Consider the following 17726-nt stretch of genomic DNA (forward strand, 5'->3'; position numbering starts at 1 on the left):
ACACACACACACACACACACACACACACACACACACACACACACACACACACACACACACACACACACACACACACACACACACACACACACACCTGATTTGTATCAGTGATATATTGGGGCATTTCTCCTGACAAACACTTTCCTATAAATTACCTCTCTATATATACCATGTTGCCCAATACAGACACGGTTGTGTTTCCCCTTCAAATACCAAGGAAGCAAGTGCCTATGAAGAAGTCTGACATGTATAGGAACTGTTTTTTTTTCTTCTTAGAGTAAACTTGCTACCACAACTACACGCCCATGTGGTCATGTTCAAGGTTGTCTTGTCTCCACTGTTGAGTTTCCATAAGAAATGCATGTGTGATTGGGGAGCTTGGTTTTGTGGCTGGCTCTGAGGGAACTGTATACTATAGCTCTCCTCACTGTACCTACAGTCAACTAATGACTTACAACTGTTAAAGAAGGATTTTATACAGAAATAAACTGTCTATAACCTATGAACTTCAAAAGGGGCATCTTAAAGTAAATGTATCAATATACACTGAGTATACAAAACATTAAGAACACCTGCTCTTTCCATGACAGACTGACCAGGTGAATCCAGGTGAAAACTATGATCCCTTATTGATGTCACCTGTTAAATCCACTTCAATCAGTGTAGATGAAGGGGAGGAGACAGGTTAAATAATGTTTTTTAAGCCTTGAGACAATTGAGACATGGATTGTGTATGTCTGCCACTTAAAGGCTGAATGGACAAGATAAAATATTTAAGTGTCTTTGAACAAGGTATTGTAGTAGGTACCAGGCGTACCGGTTTGTGTCAAGAACTGCAATGCTGCTGGGTTTTTCACACTCAACAGTTTCCTGTGTGTAACAAGAATGGTCCGCCACCCAAAGAACATCCAGTCAAATTAACTGTGGGAAGCATTGGAGTCAACATGGGCCAGCATCCCTGTGGAACGCTTTTGACACCTTGTAGAGTCCATGCCCTGACGAATTGAGACTGTTCTGAAGACAAAAGTGTGGAGGGGGAGCAACTTAATGTTAAGAACGTGTTATGAATAACTCTCTGAACACTCTTTTAATAAACTCGCATAGCCAACCAACCAACTCCTGGATGGCTTCCACATTCTAAGAACAGATCAGGAATACAGTGAGGTCTGAGATGGGAGTGGTTTTCTCAGGAAGACTTTGAATGACAGATGGGGTCAAATCGAGCATGCTTAACATGGTGCTTTACATTCCTCTAGCAGGCAGAGGTCAAACTGAGGCCTAGGAGGAAGGGACAGCCTGGCGGCAGGAACAAAGGCATACATACATTAACTATGACTGACGAGATGGTTGACTGGCTGAAAGGCTCTGGCCTGCCAGGTTGTTGTGCGGTCGTGCTGCGCATATGATAAGATCACTACAACGTGTTAAAGTGGTTCCTGATATGTTAGATAACTCCAGGCGACGTGAGATCTGATAATCTGAGTAGCAGGACAGCAAAAAAGAAAACCTGGAACACAGCCACAGAGTGACTGAATGGACTGACCAACAGTCTGGCAGGGCGACCAACTGACTGAACGACGTACTGATTGACTGACTGGGCGAACGACCGATTGACTGACGGACTTACTGACGACTAACTGAGTGGAGACAGAACTACAGGAACTGACTCATGGAAGAAGTTTAAATGTTACACACGTACAGTGAAATGCCTTTATAGGAAACTCAAAACCCAACAATGCAGTAATCAAATCAAACTTTATCACATGCGCCAAATACAACAACCTTACTTACAAGCCCCTAACCAACAATGCAGTTCAAGAAAGAGTTAAGAAAATATTTACCAAATAAACTAAAGTAAAAAATAATAAAAAGTAACACAATACAATAACAATAAGGAGGCTATATACAGGGGGTGCCGGTACTGAGTCAATGTGCAGGGGTACAGGTTAGTTGAGGTCATTTGTACATGTAGGAAGGGGTAAAGTGACTAGGCATAGATAATAAACAGGGAGTAGCAGCAGTGTAGAAATAAGTGTGTGTGTGGGGGGGGGGGAGCGCAATGTAAATAGTCTGGGCGGCCATTTGATTAATTGTTCAGCAGTCTTATGGCTTGGGGGTAGAAGCTGTTAAGGGCCTCCTAAGTGGCGCAGTGGTCTGAGGCATCGCAGTGCAAGCTGTGCCACTAGAGATTCTGGATTCGAGTCCAGGCTCTGTCGCAGAAGACCCATGGGGCGGCGCACAATTGGGCGAGCGTCGTCCGGGTTACAGGAGGGTTTAGGCCAGCAGGGAGTCCTTGTCCCATCGCACACTAGTGACTCCTGTGGTGGGCTGGGCACAGTGCACGCTGACACGGTCGCCAGGTGTACGGTGTTTCCTCCGACACATTGGAGTGGCTGGCTTCTGGGTTAAGTGGGCATTGTGTTTCGACATTCGCCTCTCCCGAGTCCGTATGGGAGTTGCAGCGATGAGACAAGACTGTAACTACCAATTGGACACCACGAAATTGGGGAGAAAAGGTATCAAATAAAAAAATAAGCTGTTAACTTTTTGGGATAGGGGGAAGCATTTGGAATTTTGGATGAAAAGCATGCCCAAAGTAAACTGCCTGCTACTCAGGGCCCAGAAGCTAGGATATGCATATAATTAGATTTGGATAGAAAACACTCTAAAGTTTCCAAAACTGTTAAAATAATGTCTGTGAGTATAACAGAACTGAAATGGCAGGCAAAAACCTGAGGAAAATCCATCCAGGAACTGCTTAAAGGGATAGGACCCACCATCTAAAGGGATAGGACCCAGATCCGTTCCCTATGGCTTCCACTAGCTGTGAACAGTCTTTAGACATTGTTTCAGGCCTTTATTCTGAAAAATGAGAGAGAATGAGCAGTTTCAATGAGGCCAGTGGAAAATCCACAACCTGTTTGGTGCGCAATCCTGAGAGCGCGCCTTTCGTTGTTTTTCTTTTATATTCACGGCGCTATTGTCCGGTTGAAATATTATCGATTATTTAGGCTATAAACAACATGAGGGTTGATTATAAACATCGTTTGACATGTTTCTACAAACTTTTCGGATACTATTTGGAATTTTCGTCTGCCTCTTGTGACCGCATTTGCGCCATTGGATTACTGAACAAAACTCGCCAACAAAATTGAGGTTTTTAGATATAAAGAGGGACTTTATCGAACAAAACAAACATTTATTGTGTAACCGGGAGTCTTGTGAGTGTAACCATACGAAGATCATCAAAGGTAAGTGATTAATTTTATTGCTATTTCTGACTTTCGTGACTAATCTACTTGGCTGCTAAATGGTTATGTTTTGTGTTCTGAGCGCTGTCCTGAGATAATCACATGGTTTGCTTTCGCCATAAAGCCTTTTTGAAATCTGACACGGCGGCTGGATTAACAACAAGTTAAGCTTTATTTTCATGTATTGCACTTGTGATTTCATGAAAGTTAAATATTTATAGTAATATATAAATATTTAATTTGAATTTGGCGCTCTGCAATTTCACTGGAAGTTGTCGAAGTTTTAAGGAGCCTTTTGGTCCTAGACTTGGCGCTCTGGTACCGCTTGTCGTATAACAATGTAATACTAAAAATAACAATGTAGAATACAACACACCAGATTTAAAAATAAGAAGAACACCATAAAGTAAGCATATTTTATACAGGGTCAGTTCCAGTACCATATTTACAATGTGCAGGGATACTGGTTAATATGTATAGGGGTAAGGTGACTAGGCAACAGGATATATGATAAACCGAATAGCATAATGATTGTATGCGAGTGGGTGTGTGTAGAGTCAGTATAAATGTTGGTGCATATTATCTGTGTGTGAGCAAATGATGGAGTGAGTGTTTGTGTGTGAGTGTGTATGAGTGACAGTGTGTGTGAGTGTGTAAGGCCGTGTGAGTGTGTAAGGCCGTGTGAGTGTGTAAGGCCGTGTGAGTGTGTAGGGCCGTGTGAGTGTGTAGGGCCGTGTGAGTGTGTAGGGCCGTGTGAGTGTGTAGGGCCGTGTGAGTGTGTAAGGCCGTGTGAGTGTGTAAGGCCGTGTGAGTGTGTAAGGCCGTGTGAGTGTGCACAGAGACTAATAAAATACCAAGGTCAACTCAGATAGTCTCTGTAGCCATTTTGTTAGCTATTTAGTACTCTTATGGCTTGGGGATAGAAGTTGTTCAGGAGCCTGTTGTTGTCAGACTTGATACACCGGTACCGCTTGCCGTGCGGAAGCAGAGAGAACAGTCTATGGCTTGGGTGGCTGGAGTCTAACAATCTTCCCAGGCCTTCCTTTCACACAGGCTGATGTAGAGGTCCTGGATGAGGCAGGGAGCTCAGCCCCAGTGATGTACTGGGCTGTCCGCACCACCCTCTGTAGTGCCATGCGATCGAGGGCGGTGTTATTGCCATACCAAGCAGTGATGCAGCCAGTCAAGATGCTCTCAGTGGTATAACTGTAGAACTTTTTGAGGATTTGGGGGCCCAAGCCAAACCTTTTCAACCTCCTGAGGGGGAAGAAGCACTGTCACACCTTCTGTGCGCGTGGATCCTTTTAAGTTCTTAGTGATTTGAACAGCCAAGACAACTGGGAGGAGGTAGAGTTAGTCTATTAATACCTCACTACTCTCCCATTATACTGCTTCCTACTGCCTCTCTCGCCACTCCATTAAATCAGTATACATCTGCTGTGTCCAGGAGAGCAGAGAGATGCAGCAGGTCATCAATATGTGGCTATCATACTGAAAGAGACATTCTGAAGTTAGCTTACCTAACCTTAAATTAACCCTTACAGCTACCCTTACCACTAGCCCTAAACATCTCATATATTTGCTAATCAGTTCGGTTGCTTCTCACTTTCTGATGATAAATCTCCATTACCGTAGTCCTTTATAGAATGACCATTGAGTGACAGAGACGGTCAAAGCATCATTCTCCAACTAAAAGCAAAATGAGACATCTGCAGCTGCTACTGTACAAAACAACTCAGTAGTGACACGTATCCTGTCCAGAAGAGAAAATAACTATTCTCCAAGGGCACGAGGATTAAGTAATAATAGTACATAATAATGAAGTCTTCTTGTCAAAGCGACATTCAATAGGATGACTAAACCAAATCAGTGCTGAGGAGTGTAGGCTACCTAAGCTTGTGGCTATGACTCATCCCTGTAGACACAATGGGTCATTATGACATCATTCTAGACCAGGGTTCACCCCCCCAAATTTTCTGAGACAAATGTTTCTTAAAATGTTGTATTATTATTATTGTTGTTGTTGGACATCAACGACTAAAAACACAAGGAAATCAGCTTCCAAGTAATTTTAATTTAGGAACTCTTTTCAAGTATTCCCACGCATAACCGAGTGACTTGATTGTATACAAATGTAAGCCGGACACCTTCTGCCCGAATACCATGTGACTTACTGTCAGTTACACACACTGCTGGCTTGAGGTGGAGTACTAGAACGAACATGCATGGATGTAAAGGAGGCAAAGGGCTATTGGGCACAGGGGTGATGTAACTAGAAGCTTACGTTCAGTTTCAGTCACTTTAAGCTGACATACAGGCGCAAAGCACAATGATTTAGCCAAGTTCAACAAACATAATGTGGGACAAATCTAATAGCCTATATAGAGCTTGTAAACACCATGCAGAAAATGGTTTTCATTTTTAGCAGACGCTCTTATATGGAACAATTTACAGGAGCAATTAGGTTTAAGTGCCTTGCTCAAAGAGCACGCACATCGGCAGGTTTTTCATCAAGTCGGCTCGGGGATTCGAACCAGCAAGATACAGACGTGACAGTTGAAAACACACTTATTGTTATCCAACAATTTTGGAGATAGGCGCCAGAACCATATAGGCTACACATTCTGATTCTACAATCTTGACAGATGATGCATTAGCATTGTTGTTTATGTGCTGCTGGCAACGACATGCGATACGTGCGTGCACTCATTGGCACACTGCGTCCTCACCGATAAGTGGGCTATGTTATCAACAATAACAATCTGCACCATTAAACAAATTCCGCGAAAACTATTTCGATTGTGCCTTAATGTTTACTTGACAGTCAATAGTGAATAGCCTTTCTTCTGCCAGCTAACTTTTCGCAAATGACAATCTATCTTTGTTTACAGGATGTTGTGCACCACGAAAAACATCCCGGTCAGACAAAAATATTGCGATCAGCACAAAAACAAAGATTATCCGAGTCAAATCCGAGCCACCCCGAAGCGTGCGTAGGACAGCGATCTGGTTTGAGTAACATTAGTCTAATCATTTGTTACACTGGCTGAAACTTTGTAGATTCCCTGCTCGATTCTCTGCATATTGCTACACTGATGCTATCGTTTATTGGTAGATCATCACAGTAGCTTGAGAAAGCTTTGAATTTCCCCAGGCCCAATAACTATGGGGTTGGGCGTTAGGTTAAACCTCAGCCAACTCTGCCATTTGTTATGCAACAGTCAACTCTATAGCAAGTCCTCTGAGATATTGTTGTTATAATGCACGGTATTTACCAGACTGATCCATAGGCTCCAGAGCCGACCGGGGACAGGGATTGGTACCGCTCCGGGACCTCCCATATCGTTTTGTTCAGCTCCTGTCTGTAGAAAGTGGGTCTCTCCTTGTGAGACATTCCTGCAGAATTCAGAGACTACGAGACAAACAAGCCAGTCGTAACTTCGGTTTCCTCCTTCGCGTGGCAGTGGAGCCTCTCTGAAAACTAAAAACTCAATACAACGACAACTATTGTTGACCCAACCAATACACAAATTTTGATCTCGCGCATTCCGGGCAGTGCAACTGTGCAAACGTTATCCCGTGCACTATATATGATGACGTCTCTTTAAGGACAGCAGACTCCTAACACAACACGTTCGATCAGCGAGCTACAGTAGATTTTCCCTCTATGCAGATTCCAACCTGTTTCTTGTGTTGAAGAGGACCATAAACTGAACATAAATCTCGCACAGTCAAAGACGAAGTGCGCTCCCGTCCCGATTCCCACTTCTCGCGCGATTTCAGTTTAGTAGCTGGGGAAATCCCGCTGTGGGGATTCCTAATCTCTTTTGCCTGTAGGCTACGTAATATGTTGACATAAATTAAATAGCCCTATGAAATAGAGTGATTGACATTTGCGCGTTGCCACAATATATATATAATAAATCACAGATCTTATGATGACCAAACCCTTCAAAGTATATGATTCCTTACTATCGTGATGGTCCTCCTATATTTTGAATTGCCCTGGGACAAGCATTCTGCATACATTTTTACTTGCAGTAATAGTAGGTATTAACTGTTCATTTAATTCGGTAACAAGTAATGATTATTAATGATTATCAAATAAATTTGATTTGATTTGATTAGCCTATGTATGCTATAGGTTTATATCAAAGACACTCATTACACCCTATTTCTTTTGCTATATACACTGAACAAAAATATAAATGCAACATGTAAAGTGTTGGTCCCATGTTTCACGAGCTGAAATAAAAGATCCTAGAAATGTTCCATATGCACAAAAAGCTTGTTTCTCTCCAATTTTGTTTACATCCCTGTTAGTGAGCGTTTCTCCTTTGCCAAGACAATCATCCACCTTCTTATTCTTTGGCATAATGGCATTCGCAACAATTATATGTGCATTCAGCCACCTACTGTACATGTGGATAATAACGATCCAAAAAGGAAATCAATCCACCTGACAGGTGTGCCATATCAAGAAGCTGATTAAACAGCATGATCATTACACAGGTGCACTTTGTGCTGAGGACAATAAAAGCCACTGAAAAACCCAACATTATGCCACAGTTTTTGAGGGAGCGTGCAATTGGCATGCTGACTGCAGGAATGTCCAACAGAGCTCTTGCCAGAGAATTGAATGTTCAAATCTCTAACATAAATCGCCTCCAACGTAATTTTAGTGAACTTGGCAGTACGTCCAACCGGCCTCACAACCACAGACCAGGTGTAACCACGCCAGCCCAGGACCTTCACATCCGGCTTCTTCACGTCTGTCATTTCTGTAATAAAGCCCTTTTGTGGGGGAAAACGAATTCTCATTGGCTGTACACCTGCCTTGTCATGTGAAATCCATAGACTAGCATGTAAGGAATTTATTTCAATTGACTGATTTCCTTATATGAACTGTAACTCAGTAAAATCATTGAAATTGTTGCAGGTTGCGTTTATATTTGATACACTTTTGGCTGGGACATAAGACCACCTTTGAGGTCTGAAACCATTTGACAAACTTTGATTTTGGTGTGAATTGTCCCTTTTAATGTGGAGGAGACCATGGATTACAAATTCACATTTTGAAATATTTCATAAAAAACATTACACACACAGTTGGTCTCTGTTCCTAACAATATCCGAGTTCCATTGCTCTGTCCTGATGAATCCGGATATGTCGCTTGATTGGTCATCCTGGCTGCTGCCTGTCACAGGGAAGGGAGGACAACATTTAACAACATGGATGATTGAAAATAACAGAATTCAACACAGTCTTGGACAACAGCAAACATGACAAATGGTCAGTTTGATCAGACGTGTGTCATTTTATAGGTAATCTTGCAGGAGATGCACTGTTTTCAAAGCAAAGAAGTAGACGTTGGCTGGCTGGACGGACGTTAGCAAGCTCTGATTCGATTTTTGCTACTTTTGTAGCTAGCATAGATTTCTGTAGACGTGGCTGCAGACCGTCGCCAGCCAACATCAATTTGCTAACATTTGGATTTATGAACATAAGTGCATCGTCAATTTGGAACCAAAAACTAGTTATGGGCAAGGATACGTCCAGTTGATGGCTAACTAACGTTAGCTATAGGCCAATGTTGGAGTAAAGGAGCCTAATGGGATCGTACATGTTCTGTTTAAATGGAGAATTGGCTCTGGAAGCCTAAACAGCCGAATACTCCATCTAAACGTGAATCGATTCTAGGAACAACCCTCTAGTTTCATATCATCCAAAAAAACAAATTAAGCGGTTACTGTACACTGTTTTAATAGTTGCAGTCAACACTATTTTTCAGTTACAACACATTTGTGGTGTCTGTCTTCCGTTGACACAAAGGTGTTCGGAGAAGCAAATAAAGAATTAGCACAGGTACAATAGTCCACTAACATATTTTCCGTAAACAAGCGCTGGAACATGGAAATATGGCCAAATGGGAACCCTACTCCTATAAAGCTGTGTATCAATATTTCGTTTATTATTAAAGATACGATCCATATACTTCCAAACCTTACCGCAAGCGATGCGTGTTAATGTTCAGACTGAACATTTAGGCTCTTATCAAAACTCCCCTTACAGAAGGCTCGTTTGTCCAATGACTCTTGTGTAATGGAACCGAGACATGATCAAGGCCTAGCTAGCTATATCTGGCTAGCTATATCTGGCTAGTTTGCTAGCTAGCTACCTATCTATGTGACATGTTTGGTGGCCAGTTTAGAAATCATGTTGCTATTACTGTCTCCTACTGCCATCTATGCAATACTGCTTTTGTACATTATATTAACATAAGTTACAATTGTTTGTAATGTTATCTAGCTGTGGCTCCACATAGGTATCAAGTGTAGCCTAGCTGTTGAACAGGTTTAAGTGGCAATGTTTTTTTAACTATTGCTGTAGACCTCAAATCGTTATTGTGTGCTAGCTACATCAAGATGCAATGTGTCAAACTATTGTTGTCATTGAAATATTCAACTATCCAAAGTAATGCTAGTTAATCTTTGAAAATTGAATGACCAGCCATGTCTAAAGATGTCATCTTCAAACCAAATTATTATCATTTTCTCCTCTTCTCCACCCGTCAGTGTACTCGTTCGATGGGATTGTGGTGTTTGGGCTTCTGTTCATATGTACGTGTGCGTACCTCAAGAAGGTACCTCGCCTAAACAGTTGGCTACTTTCTGAGAAGAAGGGAGTGTGGGGGGTGTTCTATAAAGGTAAGACGTCAGCCAGTCAATCAATCAAGCTGTCAATGGTTCATCTTTGTAATAGAACAATGGAAAATACTGGTTATGTGTTTCTGACTACAATCAAAGAGCTATGCTACAGCTTCATCACAGACTGAAGCAGAGAAGTCCACTACTACAGCTTCACCACAGTGAAGCAGAGAGGTCCACTACTACAGCTTCACCGTAGTCTGAAGCAGAGACTGTCTACTATCTTTTTTTCTCCATTGTTTCCCCATTCTCTCTCCATCTTCCTGTTTCTCTCTGTCCATCTCTCCACTCTCTGTATCCCTCTCCTCAATCTCACTCTATCTTCCTCTCTCTCTTTCTCTGTCTTTCTGCCTCTTAGCTGCAGTGATTGGGACCAGACTTCACCATGCTGTGGCTATAACCTGTCTGTCGATGGCATTGTACCTGGTCTTCTTAAAGTGACAGCGTCAGGCTGGGATGGACTGGACTGGGATGGACTGATCCAGGGCAGGCTTGGCTGGGCTTTGCAGAGCTGGATTGGGCTGCACTGGGCTGCCACCCATGGAAACTTAGGACCGTGTGCCCCCAGAACGCCAATTCATTCACCCAGTAATCTCAAAGGACCTGTATAAAGGACAAGCTAATACTGCCCCCAGGTGGTGAAAAAGATCCCGCCCACTCTCTGCACTCTTCTACACCTGTGTGCGTCCCAATAACATCTCCTTTCTCCTGAAGTGTGCACTCATTCACTACTCCCCACAAATGTAAAAGCATTGGATTGGTGTTGGCATGGGACTAGGAAGTTTCCATATACCAGTGATTTCTGTTCAGAGATCTATGAAGGGGAGTGTTCAAGTGCACACTTGGGGAGAAAGGAGAGACGACTGGGACGCAGACGTTGTATTCATCCCTGCACAACACCACCGTCACCACCGTCACCCGGTTTAACCTGTGTTTACTGTACACATCCCATTAGAACACTGTTTGTCAATCTATTCTCCAGGGGCACATTTTCTGTCTTAGCTCAGCACTTTTTTTCACACCAAATACACACAACAATTTATAGACGAACACAAACAACTATTACATTTTCCCTGTCCAGACCCGCGTGCTCACACACCCATCTCTAGTGCCTGCATTATTATTTGCCACATGGCCTGAAACTGCACCATTTTGTTTCTCTCTGTAGCCCAATCACTTTCGATATTGAAATAATAAATAATAGATTTTTCCATTGTGTTAATGATGGTGGATTGATTCATTTCCAAGTTTTTAGTCTGTTTTTCAAGATGAGAATTGCCCAACTCATCGGGTATCTCACTACACCCTCATATGCCATATCTTGAAATATGCAGACAGACACATTCAAAATAAGTTTACATTGCAATACTTCTGATAGCTAACTTTCTAGCCCCGCCCACAGCTTCTGGACTTAATAGCATTCCTAGAATGCATTGATTATTGAGTCATTATTAGTTTTACACTTAAGACATGACTCTGCCGTTGTGCTGTAGAATTAGTGAATTTTGTCTCTTGTATAGTCAATTCTATACATTAGCTTATACTGGATTAAGCATACATTTTGTTAAATATTTTGTTAGTTTTGCTCCAACTTTCCCTCCATCTTGTTCCAACATCACTTCTTTTTAAGTCTTGGTTCCAATAGTTGATATTTTTTTTTCTAAGAGACTGTCAGTTGGATATGCTCTCTGCTATCGGTGGGGTAATTTGGTATTACCGAAAATAAATACAAAAACTTTGATTAGTTGTATCAGATGTGTTGGTGCTGCGCTGAAACAAAAATATGCATAGCCCCCATGAATGGTTTGTTGAACACTGACAGAGGTGACACGGCTGATGGGCCGAGCAGTGTCTCTATTTAATACTGTAGTTAATAACAATAAACCTTCCATTGATCACCTAGTTACCATTCTCAATGGTTTATTCTGGGGGAAAGCGCTGGTATTTACAAAGGAGGAGTCTAAAATGTGGAAAATATGACTTCCTGTATAAAGTCTGACTGGTTGTAAAGTCATAATATGTTTGAAAAGGCAGGTTTCTGTAGAGCACCTTAGAGAAGTACACGCATTGTGGTTGAGTTTAAAGATCTCTTTGTAGAAGAAAATGACTTTAACGTTAACATGTCATGGTTATAGTCACTATTTCCTTTTCCAACAACCAGGAAGAACTCTGTGCTGTAGTTAAACTATAAGGTCTCATTGTCAGGTAAAACTCTTGGCCCTAGCCAAATTTACAGTGTCAACACCTAATCTTTCAGAGAGACAGAGAGACACACACATAAAAAAAAATATATATGAAACTGTTCTTGGTGTCCAGCTTAATATATACTGTACCAGTCAAAAGTTTGAACACACCTACTCATTGAAGGGTTTTTCTTAATTTTTTTACTGTTTTCTAGGAGTTCCCACATATGCTTAGCACTTGTTGGCTGCTTTTCCTTCACTCTGCGGTCCGACTCATCCCAAACCATCTCAATTGGATTGCGGTTGGGTGATTGTGGAGGCCAGGTTATCTGCTGCAGCACCATCACTCTCCTTGGTCAAATAGCCTGGAGGTGTGTTTTGGGTCATTGTCCTGTTGAAAAACAAATGATAGTCCCACTAAGTGCAAACCAGATGGGATGGTGTATCGCTGCAGAATGCTGTGGTAACCATGCTGGTTAAGTGTGCCTTGAATTCTAAATAAATCGTAGACAGTGTCACCATCAAAGCACCATCACACCTCCTCCTCCATGCTTCACGGTGGGAACCACACATGCAGAGATAATCCGTTCACCTACTCTGCGTCTCATAAAGACACAGGGTTTGGAACTAAAAATCTCAAATTTGGACTCATCAGACCAAAGGACAGATATCCACCAGTCTAATGTCCATTGCTCGTGTTTCTTGGCCCAAGCAAGTCTCTTCTTCTTATTGATGTCCTTTAGTAATGTTTTTTGTTGTTGCAGCAATTTGAGCATGAAGGTCTGATTCATGCAGTCTCCTCTACAGTTGATGTTATGATGAGTCTGTTTCTTGAACTCTGTGAACCATTTATTTGGGCTGCAATTTCTGAGGCTGTTAACTCTAATGAACTTACCTTCTTCAGCAGAGGTAACTCTGGGTCTTCCTTTCCTATGGCGGTCCTCATCAGAGCCAGTTTCATCATAGCGCTTGATGGTTTTTGTGACTGCACATGAAGAAACGTTCAAAGTTCTTGAAATTTTCCGCATTGATTGACCTTCATGTCTATAAGTAATGATGGACTGTCATTTCTCTTTGCTTATATGAGCTGTTCTTGCGATAATATGACCTTTACAAAACCACCCCTACCTTGTCACAAAACAACTGATTGGCTCAAACGCATTAAGAAGGAAAGAAATTCCACAAATGAACTTTTAACTTTTTTGATTACTACATGATTCCATATGTGGTATTTCATAGTTTTGATGTCTTCACTATTATTCTACAATGTAGAAAATAGTAAAAATAAAGAGAAACCCTTGAATGAGTAGGTGTGTCCAAACTTTTGACTGGTACTGTATATACACGTACAATGCATTCGGAAAGTATTCAGACCCCTTGACTTTTTCCACATTTTGTTACATTATAGCCTTATTCTACTATGGATTAAATCGTTTTTTCCCTCATCAGTCTATACACAATACAATATAATGACAAAGCAAAAATAGTTTTTTAGATGTTTTAGCACCTTTGGCATCGATTACAGCCTCGAGTCTTCCTGGGTATGACGCTACAAGCTTGGCACACCTGTATTTGGGGAGTTTCTCCCATTCTTCTCTACAGCCTCTCAAGCTCTGTCAGGTTTGATGGGTAGCATCCCTGCACAGCTATTTTCAGGTTTCCAGAGATGTTCGATCAGGTTCAAGTCCGGGATCTGGCTGGGCCACTCAATGACATTCGGAGACTTGTCCCGAAGCCACTCCTGTGCTGTCTTGGCTGTGTGCTTCAGGTCCTTGTCCTTTTGGAAGGCGAACCTTCACCCCAGTCTGAGGTCCTGAGCGCTCTGGAGCAGGTTTTCATCAAGGATCTCTGTGATTTGCTCCGTTCATATTTCCCTCAAACCTGACTAGTCTGCCAGTCCCTGCTTCTGAAAAACATCCCCACAGCATGATGCTGCCGCCACCATGCTTCACCGTAAGGATGGTGTAAGGCTTCTTCCAGACGTGACGCTTAGCATTCAGGCGAAAGAGTTCAATCTTGGTTTCATCAGACCAGAGAATCTTGTTTCTCATGGTCTGAGAGTCTTTAGGTGCCTTTTGGCAAACTCCAAGCGGGCTGTCGTGCCTTTTTATTTTTAACAATTTTTTACTAGGAAAGTCCGTTAAGAACAAATTCTTATTTACAATGTCTGCCTACCCCCTCGGCCAAACCTTCCCCTAACCCGGACGATGCTGGGCCAATTGTGCGCTGCCCTATGGGACTCCCGATCACAGACGGTTGTGACACAGCCTGGGAACGAACCAGGGTCTGTAGTGATGCCTCCACCACTGCAATGCAGTGACTTAGACTGGTGCGCCACTCGGGGAGCCTGGGAGGCTTTTACTGAGGAGGGGCCACTCTACCATAAAGGGCTGATTGGTGGACTGCTGCAGAGATGGTTGTCCTTCTGGAAGATTTCATGGCTTCAGATGGGAGTGCTACGGGTCGATGGTAATTTAGACAGGTTACTTTGGCGTTCTTGGGCACAGGGACTATGGTGGTCTGTGTCACGTTCCTGACCTGTTTTCTGTTGTTTTTGTATGTGTTTAGTTGGTCAGGGCGTGAGTTTGGGTGGGCATTCTATGTTATGTGTTTCTATGTTGGTTAATGGGTTGCCTGATATGGTTCTCAATTAGAGGCAGGTGTTTTACGTTTCCTCTGATTGAGAACCATATTAAGGTAGGTTGTTTCACATTGTTTGTTGTGGGTGGTTGTCTTCCGTGTCTGTGTATGTTTGCACCACACGGGACTGTTTCGTTTGTTCGTTTTGTGTAGTCTATTTTCCTGTTCGTGCATTCTTCGTGTTATGTAAGTTCGTTTGTTCAGGTCTGTTGACTTCGTTTATTATTTTGTAAATTCTCAAGTGTTTTTTCGTGTTCGTCTTTATCTTTAATAAACATCGTTATGTTCTATAACAACGCTGCGCTTTGGTCCAATCCCTACTCCTCCTCTTCAAGCGAAGAGGAGGAGAACACCCGTTACAGAACCACCCACCAAACAAGGATCAAGCGGCTTGATAGGAACCAGCAGCAGCGGCCAAGAAAGTACGGGCAGACACCGTGTTACGCAGTAGAGTGCATGGTGTCTCCTGTACGGGTGCATAGCCCGGTGCGGTACATACCAGCTCCTTGTATCGGCCGGGCTAGATTGAGTATTGAGCCAGGTGCCATGAAGCCGGCTCAACGCGTCTGGTCTCCAGTGCGTCTCCTCGGGCCGGCATACATGGCACCAGCCTTATGCATGGTGTCCCCGGTTCGCCTACATAGCCCGGTGCGGTTTATTCCACCTCCCCGCACTGGTCGGGCGACGGGGAGCATACAACCGCCTGCACGGTCTGGTATTTCCTGCGCCACCTCCCCGCCCCAGCCCAGTACCACCAGTGCCTACACCACGCAGCAGGCTTCCAGTGCGTCTCCAGAGCCCTGTTCCTCCTCCACGCACTAGCCCTGTGGTGCGTGTCTCCAGCTCATTACCACCAGTGCCTACACCACGCACCAAGCCTCCTGTGCGTCTCCAGAGCCCTGTACACACTGTTCCTTCTCCCCGCACTCGCCCTGATGTACGTGCCCTCAGCCCGGTACCACCAGTGCCGGTACCACGCACCAGGCCTATAGTGCGCCTTGAGAGTCCAGTGTGCCCTGTTGCTGTTCCCCGCACTAGCCTGATGGTGCGTGTCTTTAGCCCGGTACCTCCAGTTCCGGCACCACGCACCAGGCCTACAGTGCGCCTCAGCCGGCCAGAGTCTGCCGTTTGCCAAGCACCGTCTGAGCTGCCCGTCTGCCAAGCACCGTCAGAGCTGCCCGTCTGCCAAGCACCGTCAGAGCTGCCCGTCTGCCAAGCACCGTCAGAGCTGCCCGTCTGCCAAGCACCGTCAGAGCTGCCCGTCTGCCTAGCACCGTCAGAGCTGCCCGTCTGCCAAGCACCGTCAGAGCTGCCCGTCTGCCAAGCACCGTCAGAGCTGCCCGTCTGCCAAGCACCGTCAGAGCTGCCCGTCTGCCAAGCACCGTCAGAGCTGCCCGTCTGTCCCGAGCCGTCAGAGCTGCCCATCTGTCCCGAGCCGCTAGAGCCGTCCTCCAGACAGGATCAGCCAGAGCCGTCCGCCAGACAGGATCAGCCAGAGCCGTCCGCCAGACAGGATCAGCCAGAGCCGTCCGCCAGACAGGATCAGCCAGAGCCGTCCGCCAGACAGGATCAGCCAGAGCCGTCCGCCAGACAGGATCAGCCAGAGCCGTCCGCCAGACAGGATCAGCCAGAGCCGTCCGCCAGACAGGATCTGCCAGAGCCGCCAGTCAGCCAGGATCTGCCAGAGCCGTCAGCGAGCCATGAGCAGCCAGAGCCGTCAGCGAGCCATGAGCAGCCAGAGCCGTCAGCGAGCCATGAGCAGCCGAGCCGTCAGCGAGCCATGAGCAGCCAGAGCCGTCAGCGAGCCATGAGCAGCCAGAGCCGTCAGCGAGCCATGAGCAGCCAGAGCCGTCAGCGAGCCATGAGCAGCCAGAGCCGTCAGCGAGCCATGAGCAGCCAGAGCCGTCAGCGAGCCATGAGCAGCCAGAGCCGTCAGCGAGCCATGAGCAGCCAGAGCCGTCAGCGAGCCATGAGCAGCCAGAGCCGTCAGCGAGCCGTCCCTCAGTCCGGAGCTGCCGTCCCTCAGTCCGGAGCTGCCCCTTATCCCGGTGCTGCCCCTTATCCCGGTGTTGCCCCTTATCCCGGTGTTGCCCCTTAAATTAGGTGGGTTTATTTGGAGGGTGGTCATTGGGAGGGGGATACGGAAGCGGTGATTGACTATGGTGGGGTGGGGACCACGCCCAGAGCCTGAGCCACCACCGTGGTCAGATGCCCACCCAGACCCTCCCCTAGACTTTTGGTGGTGCGTCCGGAGTGCGCACCTTGAGGGGGGGGTTATGTCACGTTCCTGACCTGTTTTCTGTTGTTTTTGTATGTGTTTAGTTGGTCAGGGCGTGAGTTGGGGTGGGCATTCTATGTTATGTGTTTCTATGTTGGTTAATGGGTTGCCTGATATGGTTCTCAATTAGAGGGAGGTGTTTTACGTTTCCTCTGATTGAGAACCATATTAAGGTAGGTTGTTTCACATTGTTTGTTGTGGGTGGTTGTCTTCCGTGTCTGTGTATGTTTGCAACACACGGGACTGTTTCGTTTGTTCGTTCGTTTTGTGTAGTCTATTTTCCTGTTCGTGCGTTCTTCGTGTTATGTAAGTTCGTTTGTTCAGGTCTGTTGACTTCGTTTATTATTTTGTAAATTCTCAAGTGTTTTTTCGTGTTCGTCTTTATCTTTAATAAACATCGTTATGTCCTATAACAACGCTGCGCTTTGGTCCAATCCCTACTCTTCGCTTGAAGAGGAGGAGAACACCCGTTACAGTCTGCTTGAAACATAGGTATTACAGACTCGGTCAGGGAGAGGTTGAAAATGATCAGTGAAGACACTTGCCAGCTGGTCAGCGTATGCTCTGAGTATGCGTCCTTGTAATCTGTCTGGCCCCGCGGCCTTGTAAATTTTAACCTGTTTAAAGGTCTTACTCACATCGGCTACGGAGAGCGAGATCACACAG

General features: G+C 44.7%; 2 protein-coding genes across 2 annotated transcripts in view; one reads left to right on the top strand and one right to left on the bottom strand.

The window, feature by feature from the left end:
- LOC139553929 (mitogen-activated protein kinase 14A-like) overlaps positions 1-6963 on the bottom strand; it is a 38809-nt gene extending 31846 nt beyond the window's left edge. The window contains exon 1 of the mRNA XM_071366718.1: positions 6527-6963. Coding sequence (XP_071222819.1) covers positions 6527-6645 — 119 coding nt within the window. The 5' untranslated portion in view covers positions 6646-6963. The remainder of the gene's footprint in view (positions 1-6526) is intronic.
- A 1450-nt stretch (positions 6964-8413) lies between these two features.
- Positions 8414-11181, top strand: LOC139553935 (protein kish-B). The gene is made up of 3 exons (XM_071366732.1): positions 8414-8544; positions 9828-9959; positions 10318-11181. The coding sequence occupies exons 1-3, from the start codon at positions 8535-8537 to the stop codon at positions 10398-10400; spliced, it is 225 nt and encodes a 74-aa protein (XP_071222833.1). The 5' UTR covers positions 8414-8534; the 3' UTR covers positions 10401-11181.
- The last annotated feature ends 6545 nt before the right edge of the window (positions 11182-17726 follow it).

This window comes from Salvelinus alpinus, chromosome 2 (genome assembly GCF_045679555.1).
Source record: "Salvelinus alpinus chromosome 2, SLU_Salpinus.1, whole genome shotgun sequence".
Taxonomy (NCBI): Eukaryota; Metazoa; Chordata; class Actinopteri; order Salmoniformes; family Salmonidae; genus Salvelinus; species Salvelinus alpinus.

Excerpts from the sequence above, each read along its gene's own strand:
- LOC139553935 (XM_071366732.1), top strand. Across the intron at positions 9,960-10,317 it reads GTGGGGGGTGTTCTATAAAG|CTGCAGTGATTGGGACCAGA; the intron begins GTAAGACGTCAG and ends TCTGCCTCTTAG.